Source organism: Mytilus galloprovincialis, chromosome 3 (assembly GCF_965363235.1).
Source record: "Mytilus galloprovincialis chromosome 3, xbMytGall1.hap1.1, whole genome shotgun sequence".
In the NCBI taxonomy this organism is placed as follows: Eukaryota; Metazoa; Mollusca; class Bivalvia; order Mytilida; family Mytilidae; genus Mytilus; species Mytilus galloprovincialis.
Window position 1 is genome coordinate 85,478,778 of NC_134840.1, and position 12,164 is coordinate 85,490,941.

The 12,164-nt window shown below is 33.4% G+C and overlaps 1 protein-coding gene across 1 annotated transcript in view; it reads left to right on the forward strand.

Moving 5' to 3' along the window:
- The first annotated feature begins 1,547 nt into the window (after positions 1-1,547).
- LOC143066843 (uncharacterized) overlaps positions 1,548-12,164 on the forward strand; it is a 45,828-nt gene continuing 35,211 nt past the window's right edge. Inside the window, exon 1 of the mRNA XM_076239654.1 lies at positions 1,548-1,674. Coding sequence (XP_076095769.1) covers positions 1,548-1,674 — 127 coding nt within the window. The remainder of the gene's footprint in view (positions 1,675-12,164) is intronic.

The following is a 12,164-nucleotide window of genomic DNA, read 5'->3' on the forward strand; positions in this document are numbered from 1 at the left end:
AACGTAAATCTACCTAATTCTGATCTAGCACCTATGCTAGTGGCTGTCTTTTTCAGTCCTAATACTGCTTTACAAAATTTAGAATGAACCTTCTCAAAGGGATATTTTTCTGCTAATGCAAGAGTATCACAAAATGTATTATTTACTGCAGCTCTATTAGATGCCCTATAAGCTGACTGAAAATTATCCATAAACCAAATCTCAGAGTTGTATGTCAAAATAGGTCTTATAAGAGTATCAAATAATTTACATGACAAATTAGTGGGAACAAAATTAAAATTTGACATATATTTTCTCAATAAAAATAAAACTTTAATGCCTTTTTTAGACAGCTCTTCAGTAGTTTTTGTAAAATTTCCCCTATAGTTAATAATATTCCCTAGAAATTTAAAGTCCTTAACTTCAGTCAAAAATTTATTATTAAACAAGAGGGGTGGGGATTGTTTATAAATATTCTGAAAAACTAGAATTTTAGTCTTGTTTGAATTAACACTCAATTGCCATTTAGTGCAATATTTATGTAGTTTATTTAATGCGTTTTGAAGCCCCTGGTGTGTCTCGGACAATAACACTAAATCATCTGCATAGCTGAGAGTTTGGATACTTGAAGTATCAAGAACTGGAGGGTTACAATTTACATCAAAAATTGAGGCAAAATTATAATATATAAAGTGAGATCACATAAATTATCGTGTTGATCATCAGATTTTTTTCAATCCTGAATTATCATCCGTTTTGTGTACTATTGTTTGTCTGTTGGTCTTTTCGCCTCTCTTTTGTGCTACAAAAATAGACAAAATACTAAGATGAGTCGCAGCTAGTTCAATAAAAATTCAGAATGGAAATGGTAAATGTGTCAAAGAGATAACAACCCGATCAAAGTGCAGAAAACAGCTCTTGGCCAACAATTGGTCTTGATAAACATAGCGATAAAATCCCGCACCCGGTGGCCGACTTCAGATCTCCCCCTTTGCACAAATGTGGACTAGTTCTTGGAAAATTACCTTCACACTTAACTCCGAAATGTATAAATGAACTAAATTTAAACAAAGCCAATTACAACTTATTAAGAAATCACAACAGACTGAAATATCTATCAGCGCACATCCAATGAATTTACAACTTTTGATCACCACACAGCCTTCAACCACGAGAAAAGCCCATAATGCATAAATAGGTATAAAAGTCTACGTAAACAATTTTAAATAGAAAAATAATGTAACACAGCAACAAACGTCAACCACTGAGTTACTGGTTCCTGCCTTGGGACAAGCACATACATAGAGAATGTGGCAGGGTAAATCATGTTAGCGGAATCAAAACCCGCTCCCTAACCTGGGATAGTGGTGTAACAGTACAACATAAGAACTAACTATAGCATTCAGTTGAAAAAGGCTTTACTCATCAGATGGACAGAAAATAGAAATAGATATAACAAAAACACCGAGTGGACGTAGCCAGGTACTTGTACATCCGAGCAACAAAAAAGACAGTTTACGACACTCTTGGAAAAAGGAAAACACAATGATATAAAGAAAAATAAAACAATGAAAGAAACAGAAAATACGAATGATCAAGAGAAGAAGAAAACTCAAGCTATAGATGGAACGAAGAAAAACAAAACAAAAAAAGGAGAAGAGAAAAATATAGATGAAATGGAGAAAGAATCTCAAAGTGTGAATGATAACAAGGGAAACATTGATATAATAAATACCATCAACGACGAAAAGAAAAACACAGTAACATCAAGCATTCTTTCATTTTTTCGAATGTTTTCTTGTAACAAACGACAGGAAAAAGCAGTAGTTTGATCAATCATATTTTATATAATATCTATACTTTAACATTCAGTTGAAAAAGGCTTTACTCGTCAGATGGACAGTAAATAGAAATAGATATAACAAAAACACCGAGTGCACGTGGTCAGGTACTTGTACATCCGAGCAACAAAAAAGACAGTTTACGACACTAATAAAACTGAAAATGGAAATGGAGAATGTATCAAAGAGACAACGATCCGACTTAAGAATGAATAACATCCATCTCAGATTACACGTAGTTACTGACATCCAATTCAAAACCACTAACAACTAAGACTAAATTATCAATCAGTACATATCCAACATCCAATGGATTTGGGGTAGATCGTAATAAACAGTCAGATAAACACACGACCTTATGAAATGTCAAAATACAGGTAGTGACAGATTGTAGAACAGTGATAGTGTACATGGTATTTCGCAATAAAATTGTACGTTTTTCTTAATGAAGGTCGATTCCTTTCCGCTTCCTCCTACACTTACCACCAAATAACAGCACAATAGAGCTTAAAAAGTGACGTTACACACCAGCCATTCAATCAATCTCAGTCACAATTAAATAAGAAAAGTAACTAGCAGCAGGCTAAACGAACAGAGAGGCATAAAAGTACTTTTATGTAATTGTCATAAATTAGAGCTGTAATTTTGTGAAAAGTATGTGATCCGAATTATGACCTTGACTTGTACTTCACTATAATACACAAACAAAAAAACCATACAAAAATGTAGTAATAAGAAGATTTGGTATAAAGAACTAATTTAAGCCACATAGCTAGTCACAAACACCAAAATATGTGGATTTATGCAATTAAAGGGTACTGTACGACCTTTAACGATGATCAAAACCCAAACCGTATACTAGTAGTAGGATCAATAGGTTAAGACATGACATATTCTTTCGCAGTTTACCATTGGCCTAAAGTATGCTAAAGGATAAAGCATTCTTTCATTTTGTCGAATGTTTTCTTGTTACAAACGACAGGGAAATTCTGCAGTTTGATAAATTCAAATTTTATATAAAATCAATTTTTCTTTATTTTATCAATGTTTTTTTATTATATTAAATATTCTTTATTTTTATCCTTGTATTTCATATTATTTATTTTTCATCAATGAGATGTTAAAATGGAATTATGTCTTAAGTGAAGACACACAATGGAATTTCTTAAGATGTAAATCATCTGGAACGAAATAAAAGTATTCTCAAACGTGGCAAGTGCTTTCAACTCAAATCTTAATTGGCTTAGATTATTAAGAAGATGATGTACGATTGCCAATAAAACCAACTCTTTACCAGAGACCGCTAAAACTGAAAATTACAACTTTTGATCACCAAACGTCCTTCAACCACGAGAAAAGCCCATAACGCATAAATAGGTATAAAAGTCGACGTAAACAATTTAAAATAGAAAAATAATGTAATACAGCAACAAACGACAACCACTGAGTAACTGTTTCCTACCTTGGGACAAGCGCATACATACAGAATGTGGCAGGGTTAATCATGTTAGCGGAATCACAACCCGCTCCCTAACCTGGGATAGTGGTGTAACAGTACAGCATAAAAACTAACTATAACATTCAGCTGAAAAAGGCTCTACTCATCAGATGGACAGTAAGTGTAAAAAGATATAACAAAAACACCGAGTGAACGTGGCCAGGTACTTGTACATCCGAGCAACAAAAAAACTAATAAAACAGAAAATGAAAATGGGGAATGTATCAAAGAGATAACGACCCGAGTTACGAATAGATTACATCCATCTGAGAGTACTCGTAGTTACTGACAGCCAATTCAAAACCACTAACAACTAAGACTAAATTATCAATCAGTACATATCCAACAATCAATGGATTTGGGGTAGATCGTCATAACCAGTCAGATAAACACATGACCTTATGAAATGTCAAAATACAGGTAGTGACAGATTGTAGATCAGTGATAGTGTACATGGTATTTAGCAATAATATTGTACGTTTTCTTAATGAAGGTCGATTCCTTTCCGCTTCCTCCTACACTTACCACCAAGAAACAGCACAATACAGCTTAAAAAGTGGCGTAACACACCAGCCATTCAATCAATCTCAGTCACAACTAAATAAGAAAAGTGACTAGCAGCAGGCTAAACGAACAGAGAGGCATAAAAGTACTTTTATGTAATTGTCATAAATTAGAGCTGTAATTTTGTGAAAAGTATGTGATCCGAATTATGACCTTGACTTGTACTTCACCATAATACACAAACAAATAAAACCATACTAAAATGTAGTAATAAGAAGATTTGGTATAAAGAACTAATTTAAGCCACATAGCTAGTCACAAACACCAAAATATGTGGATTTATGCAATTAAAGGGTACTGTACGACCTTTAACGATGATCAAAACCCAAACCGTATACTAGTAGTAGGATCAATAGGTTAAGACATGACATATTCTTTCGCAGTTTACCATTGGCCTAAAGTATGCTAAAGGATAAAGCATTCTTTCATTTTGTCGAATGTTTTCTTGTTAAAAACGACAGGAAAAATCTGTAGTTTGATAAATTCATATTTTATATAAAATCAATTTTTCTTTATTTTATCAATTTTTTTTTTATTATATTAAATATTCTTTATTTTTATCCTTGTATTTCATATTATTTATTTTTCATCAATGAGATGTTAAAATGGAATTATGTCTTAAGTGAAGACACACAATGGAATTTCTTAAGATGTAAATCATCTGGAACGAAATAAAAGTATTCTCAAACGTGGCAAGTGCTTTCAACTCAAATCTTAATTGGCTTAGATTATTAAGAAGATGGGGTACGATTGCCAATAAAACCAACTCTTTACCAGAGACCGCTAAAACTGAAAATTACAACTTTTGATCACCATACGTCCTTCAACCACGAGAAAAGCCCATAACGCATAAATAGGTATAAAAGTCGACGTAAACAATTTAAAATAGAAAAATAATGTAATACAGCAACAAACGACAACCACTGAGTAACTGTTTCCTACCTTGGGACAAGCGCATACATACAGAATGTGGCAGGGTTAATCATGTTAGCGGAATCACAACCCGCTCCCTAACCTGGGATAGTGGTGTAACAGTACAGCATAAAAACTAACTATAACATTCAGCTGAAAAAGGCTCTACTCATCAGATGGACAGTTAGTGTAAAAAGATATAACAAAAACACCGAGTGAACGTGGCCAGGTACTTGTACATCCGAGCAACAAAAAAGACAGTTTACGACACTAATAAAACAGAAAATGAAAATGGGGAATGTATCAAAGAGATAACGACCCGAGTTACAAATAGATTACATCCATCTGAGAGTACTCGTAGTTACTGACAGCCAATTCAAAACCACTAACAACTAAGACTAAATTATCAATCAGTACATATCCAACAATCAATGGATTTGGGGTAGATCGTCATAACCAGTCAGATAAACACATGACCTTATGAAATGTCAAAATACAGGTAGTGACAGATTGTAGATCAGTGATAGTGTACATGGTATTTAGCAATAATATTGTACGTTTTCATAATGAAGGTCGATTCCTTTCCGCTTCCTCCTACACTTACCACCAAGAAACAGCACAATAGAGCTTTAAAAGTGGCGTAACACACCAGCCATTCAATCAATCTCAGTCACAACTAAATAAGAAAAGTGACTAGCAGCAGGCTAAACGAAAAGAGAGGCATAAAAGTACTTTTATGTAATTGTCATTAATTAGAGCTTTAATTTTGTGAAAAGTATGTGATCCGAATTATGACCTTGACTTGTACTTCACCATAATACACAAACAAAAAAAACCATACAAAAATGTAGTAATAAGAAGATTTGGTATAAAGAACTAATTTAAGCCACATAGCTAGTCACAAACACCAAAATATGTGGATTTATGCAATTAAAGGGTACTGTACGACCTTTAACGATGATCAAAACCCAAACCGTATACTAGTAGTAGGATCAATAGGTTAAGACATGACATATTCTTTCGCAGTTTACCATTGGCCTAAAGTATGCTAAAGGATAAAGCATTCTTTCATTTTGTCGAATGTTTTCTTGTTACAAACGACAGGGAAAATCTGCAGTTTGATAAATTCATATTTTATATAAAATCAATTTTTCTTTATTTTATCAATGTTTTTTTATTATATTAAATATTCTTTATTTTTATCCTTGTATTTCATATTATTTATTTTTCATCAATGAGATGTTAAAATGGAATTATGTCTTAAGTGAAGACACACAATGGAATTTCTTAAGATGTAAATCATCTGGAACGAAATAAAAGTATTCTCAAACGTGGCAAGTGCTTTCAACTCAAATCTTAATTGGCTTAGATTATTAAGAAGATGTGGTACGATTGCCAATAAAACCAACTCTTTACCAGAGACCGCTAAAACTGAAAATTACAACTTTTGATCACCAAACGTCCTTCAACCACGAGAAAAGCCCATAACGCATAAATAGGTATAAAAGTCGACGTAAACAATTTAAAATAGAAAAATAATGTAATACAGCAACAAACGACAACCACTGAGTAACTGTTTCCTACCTTGGGACAAGCGCATACATACAGAATGTGGCAGGGTTAATCATGTTAGCGGAATCACAACCCGCTCCCTAACCTGGGATAGTGGTGTAACAGTACAGCATAAAAACTAACTATAACATTCAGCTGAAAAAGGCTCTACTCATCAGATGGACAGTAAGTGTAAAAAGATATAACAAAAACACCGAGTGAACGTGGCCAGGTACTTGTACATCCGAGCAACAAAAAAACTAATAAAACAGAAAATGAAAATGGGGAATGTATCAAAGAGATAACGACCCGAGTTACGAATAGATTACATCCATCTGAGAGTACTCGTAGTTACTGACAGCCAATTCAAAACCACTAACAACTAAGACTAAATTATCAATCAGTACATATCCAACAATCAATGGATTTGGGGTAGATCGTCATAACCAGTCAGATAAACACATGACCTTATGAAATGTCAAAATACAGGTAGTGACAGATTGTAGATCAGTGATAGTGTACATGGTATTTAGCAATAATATTGTACGTTTTCTTAATGAAGGTCGATTCCTTTCCGCTTCCTCCTACACTTACCACCAAGAAACAGCACAATACAGCTTAAAAAGTGGCGTAACACACCAGCCATTCAATCAATCTCAGTCACAACTAAATAAGAAAAGTGACTAGCAGCAGGCTAAACGAACAGAGAGGCATAAAAGTACTTTTATGTAATTGTCATAAATTAGAGCTGTAATTTTGTGAAAAGTATGTGATCCGAATTATGACCTTGACTTGTACTTCACCATAATACACAAACAAATAAAACCATACTAAAATGTAGTAATAAGAAGATTTGGTATAAAGAACTAATTTAAGCCACATAGCTAGTCACAAACACCAAAATATGTGGATTTATGCAATTAAAGGGTACTGTACGACCTTTAACGATGATCAAAACCCAAACCGTATACTAGTAGTAGGATCAATAGGTTAAGACATGACATATTCTTTCGCAGTTTACCATTGGCCTAAAGTATGCTAAAGGATAAAGCATTCTTTCATTTTGTCGAATGTTTTCTTGTTAAAAACGACAGGAAAAATCTGTAGTTTGATAAATTCATATTTTATATAAAATCAATTTTTCTTTATTTTATCAATTTTTTTTTTATTATATTAAATATTCTTTATTTTTATCCTTGTATTTCATATTATTTATTTTTCATCAATGAGATGTTAAAATGGAATTATGTCTTAAGTGAAGACACACAATGGAATTTCTTAAGATGTAAATCATCTGGAACGAAATAAAAGTATTCTCAAACGTGGCAAGTGCTTTCAACTCAAATCTTAATTGGCTTAGATTATTAAGAAGATGGGGTACGATTGCCAATAAAACCAACTCTTTACCAGAGACCGCTAAAACTGAAAATTACAACTTTTGATCACCATACGTCCTTCAACCACGAGAAAAGCCCATAACGCATAAATAGGTATAAAAGTCGACGTAAACAATTTAAAATAGAAAAATAATGTAATACAGCAACAAACGACAACCACTGAGTAACTGTTTCCTACCTTGGGACAAGCGCATACATACAGAATGTGGCAGGGTTAATCATGTTAGCGGAATCACAACCCGCTCCCTAACCTGGGATAGTGGTGTAACAGTACAGCATAAAAACTAACTATAACATTCAGCTGAAAAAGGCTCTACTCATCAGATGGACAGTTAGTGTAAAAAGATATAACAAAAACACCGAGTGAACGTGGCCAGGTACTTGTACATCCGAGCAACAAAAAAGACAGTTTACGACACTAATAAAACAGAAAATGAAAATGGGGAATGTATCAAAGAGATAACGACCCGAGTTACAAATAGATTACATCCATCTGAGAGTACTCGTAGTTACTGACAGCCAATTCAAAACCACTAACAACTAAGACTAAATTATCAATCAGTACATATCCAACAATCAATGGATTTGGGGTAGATCGTCATAACCAGTCAGATAAACACATGACCTTATGAAATGTCAAAATACAGGTAGTGACAGATTGTAGATCAGTGATAGTGTACATGGTATTTAGCAATAATATTGTACGTTTTCATAATGAAGGTCGATTCCTTTCCGCTTCCTCCTACACTTACCACCAAGAAACAGCACAATAGAGCTTTAAAAGTGGCGTAACACACCAGCCATTCAATCAATCTCAGTCACAACTAAATAAGAAAAGTGACTAGCAGCAGGCTAAACGAAAAGAGAGGCATAAAAGTACTTTTATGTAATTGTCATTAATTAGAGCTTTAATTTTGTGAAAAGTATGTGATCCGAATTATGACCTTGACTTGTACTTCACCATAATACACAAACAAAAAAAACCATACAAAAATGTAGTAATAAGAAGATTTGGTATAAAGAACTAATTTAAGCCACATAGCTAGTCACAAACACCAAAATATGTGGATTTATGCAATTAAAGGGTACTGTACGACCTTTAACGATGATCAAAACCCAAACCGTATACTAGTAGTAGGATCAATAGGTTAAGACATGACATATTCTTTCGCAGTTTACCATTGGCCTAAAGTATGCTAAAGGATAAAGCATTCTTTCATTTTGTCGAATGTTTTCTTGTTACAAACGACAGGGAAAATCTGCAGTTTGATAAATTCATATTTTATATAAAATCAATTTTTCTTTATTTTATCAATGTTTTTTTATTATATTAAATATTCTTTATTTTTATCCTTGTATTTCATATTATTTATTTTTCATCAATGAGATGTTAAAATGGAATTATGTCTTAAGTGAAGACACACAATGGAATTTCTTAAGATGTAAATCATCTGGAACGAAATAAAAGTATTCTCAAACGTGGCAAGTGCTTTCAACTCAAATCTTAATTGGCTTAGATTATTAAGAAGATGTGGTACGATTGCCAATAAAACCAACTCTTTACCAGAGACCGCTAAAACTGAAAATTACAACTTTTGATCACCAAACGTCCTTCAACCACGAGAAAAGCCCATAACGCATAAATAGGTATAAAAGTCGACGTAAACAATTTAAAATAGAAAAATAATGTAATACAGCAACAAACGACAACCACTGAGTAACTGTTTCCTACCTTGGGACAAGCGCATACATACAGAATGTGGCAGGGTTAATCATGTTAGCGGAATCACAACCCGCTCCCTAACCTGGGATAGTGGTGTAACAGTACAGCATAAAAACTAACTATAACATTCAGCTGAAAAAGGCTCTACTCATCAGATGGACAGTAAGTGTAAAAAGATATAACAAAAACACCGAGTGAACGTGGCCAGGTACTTGTACATCCGAGCAACAAAAAAACTAATAAAACAGAAAATGAAAATGGGGAATGTATCAAAGAGATAACGACCCGAGTTACGAATAGATTACATCCATCTGAGAGTACTCGTAGTTACTGACAGCCAATTCAAAACCACTAACAACTAAGACTAAATTATCAATCAGTACATATCCAACAATCAATGGATTTGGGGTAGATCGTCATAACCAGTCAGATAAACACATGACCTTATGAAATGTCAAAATACAGGTAGTGACAGATTGTAGATCAGTGATAGTGTACATGGTATTTAGCAATAATATTGTACGTTTTCTTAATGAAGGTCGATTCCTTTCCGCTTCCTCCTACACTTACCACCAAGAAACAGCACAATACAGCTTAAAAAGTGGCGTAACACACCAGCCATTCAATCAATCTCAGTCACAACTAAATAAGAAAAGTGACTAGCAGCAGGCTAAACGAACAGAGAGGCATAAAAGTACTTTTATGTAATTGTCATAAATTAGAGCTGTAATTTTGTGAAAAGTATGTGATCCGAATTATGACCTTGACTTGTACTTCACCATAATACACAAACAAATAAAACCATACTAAAATGTAGTAATAAGAAGATTTGGTATAAAGAACTAATTTAAGCCACATAGCTAGTCACAAACACCAAAATATGTGGATTTATGCAATTAAAGGGTACTGTACGACCTTTAACGATGATCAAAACCCAAACCGTATACTAGTAGTAGGATCAATAGGTTAAGACATGCCATATTCTTTCGCAGTTTACCATTGGCCTAAAGTATGCTAAAGGATAAAGCATTCTTTCATTTTGTCGAATGTTTTCTTGTTAAAAACGACAGGAAAAATCTGTAGTTTGATAAATTCATATTTTATATAAAATCAATTTTTCTTTATTTTATCAATTTTTTTTTTATTATATTAAATATTCTTTATTTTTATCCTTGTATTTCATATTATTTATTTTTCATCAATGAGATGTTAAAATGGAATTATGTCTTAAGTGAAGACACACAATGGAATTTCTTAAGATGTAAATCATCTGGAACGAAATAAAAGTATTCTCAAACGTGGCAAGTGCTTTCAACTCAAATCTTAATTGGCTTAGATTATTAAGAAGATGGGGTACGATTGCCAATAAAACCAACTCTTTACCAGAGACCGCTAAAACTGAAAATTACAACTTTTGATCACCATACGTCCTTCAACCACGAGAAAAGCCCATAACGCATAAATAGGTATAAAAGTCGACGTAAACAATTTAAAATAGAAAAATAATGTAATACAGCAACAAACGACAACCACTGAGTAACTGTTTCCTACCTTGGGACAAGCGCATACATACAGAATGTGGCAGGGTTAATCATGTTAGCGGAATCACAACCCGCTCCCTAACCTGGGATAGTGGTGTAACAGTACATCATAAAAACTAACTATAACATTCAGCTGAAAAAGGCTCTACTCATCAGATGGACAGTTAGTGTAAAAAGATATAACAAAAACACCGAGTGAACGTGGCCAGGTACTTGTACATCCGAGCAACAAAAAAGACAGTTTACGACACTAATAAAACAGAAAATGAAAATGGGGAATGTATCAAAGAGATAACGACCCGAGTTACAAATAGATTACATCCATCTGAGAGTACTCGTAGTTACTGACAGCCAATTCAAAACCACTAACAACTAAGACTAAATTATCAATCAGTACATATCCAACAATCAATGGATTTGGGGTAGATCGTCATAACCAGTCAGATAAACACATGACCTTATGAAATGTCAAAATACAGGTAGTGACAGATTGTAGATCAGTGATAGTGTACATGGTATTTAGCAATAATATTGTACGTTTTCATAATGAAGGTCGATTCCTTTCCGCTTCCTCCTACACTTACCACCAAGAAACAGCACAATAGAGCTTTAAAAGTGGCGTAACACACCAGCCATTCAATCAATCTCAGTCACAACTAAATAAGAAAAGTGACTAGCAGCAGGCTAAACGAAAAGAGAGGCATAAAAGTACTTTTATGTAATTGTCATTAATTAGAGCTTTAATTTTGTGAAAAGTATGTGATCCGAATTATGACCTTGACTTGTACTTCATCATAATACACAAACAAAAAAAACCATACAAAAATGTAGTAATAAGAAGATTTGGTATAAAGAACTAATTTAAGCCACATAGCTAGTCACAAACACCAAAATATGTGGATTTATGCAATTAAAGGGTACTGTACGACCTTTAACGATGATCAAAACCCAAACCGTATACTAGTAGTAGGATCAATAGGTTAAGACATGACATATTCTTTCGCAGTTTACCATTGGCCTAAAGTATGCTAAAGGATAAAGCATTCTTTCATTTTGTCGAATGTTTTCTTGTTACAAACGACAGGGAAAATCTGCAGTTTGATAAATTCATATTTTATATAAAATCAATTTTTCTTTATTTTATCAATGTTTTTTTAT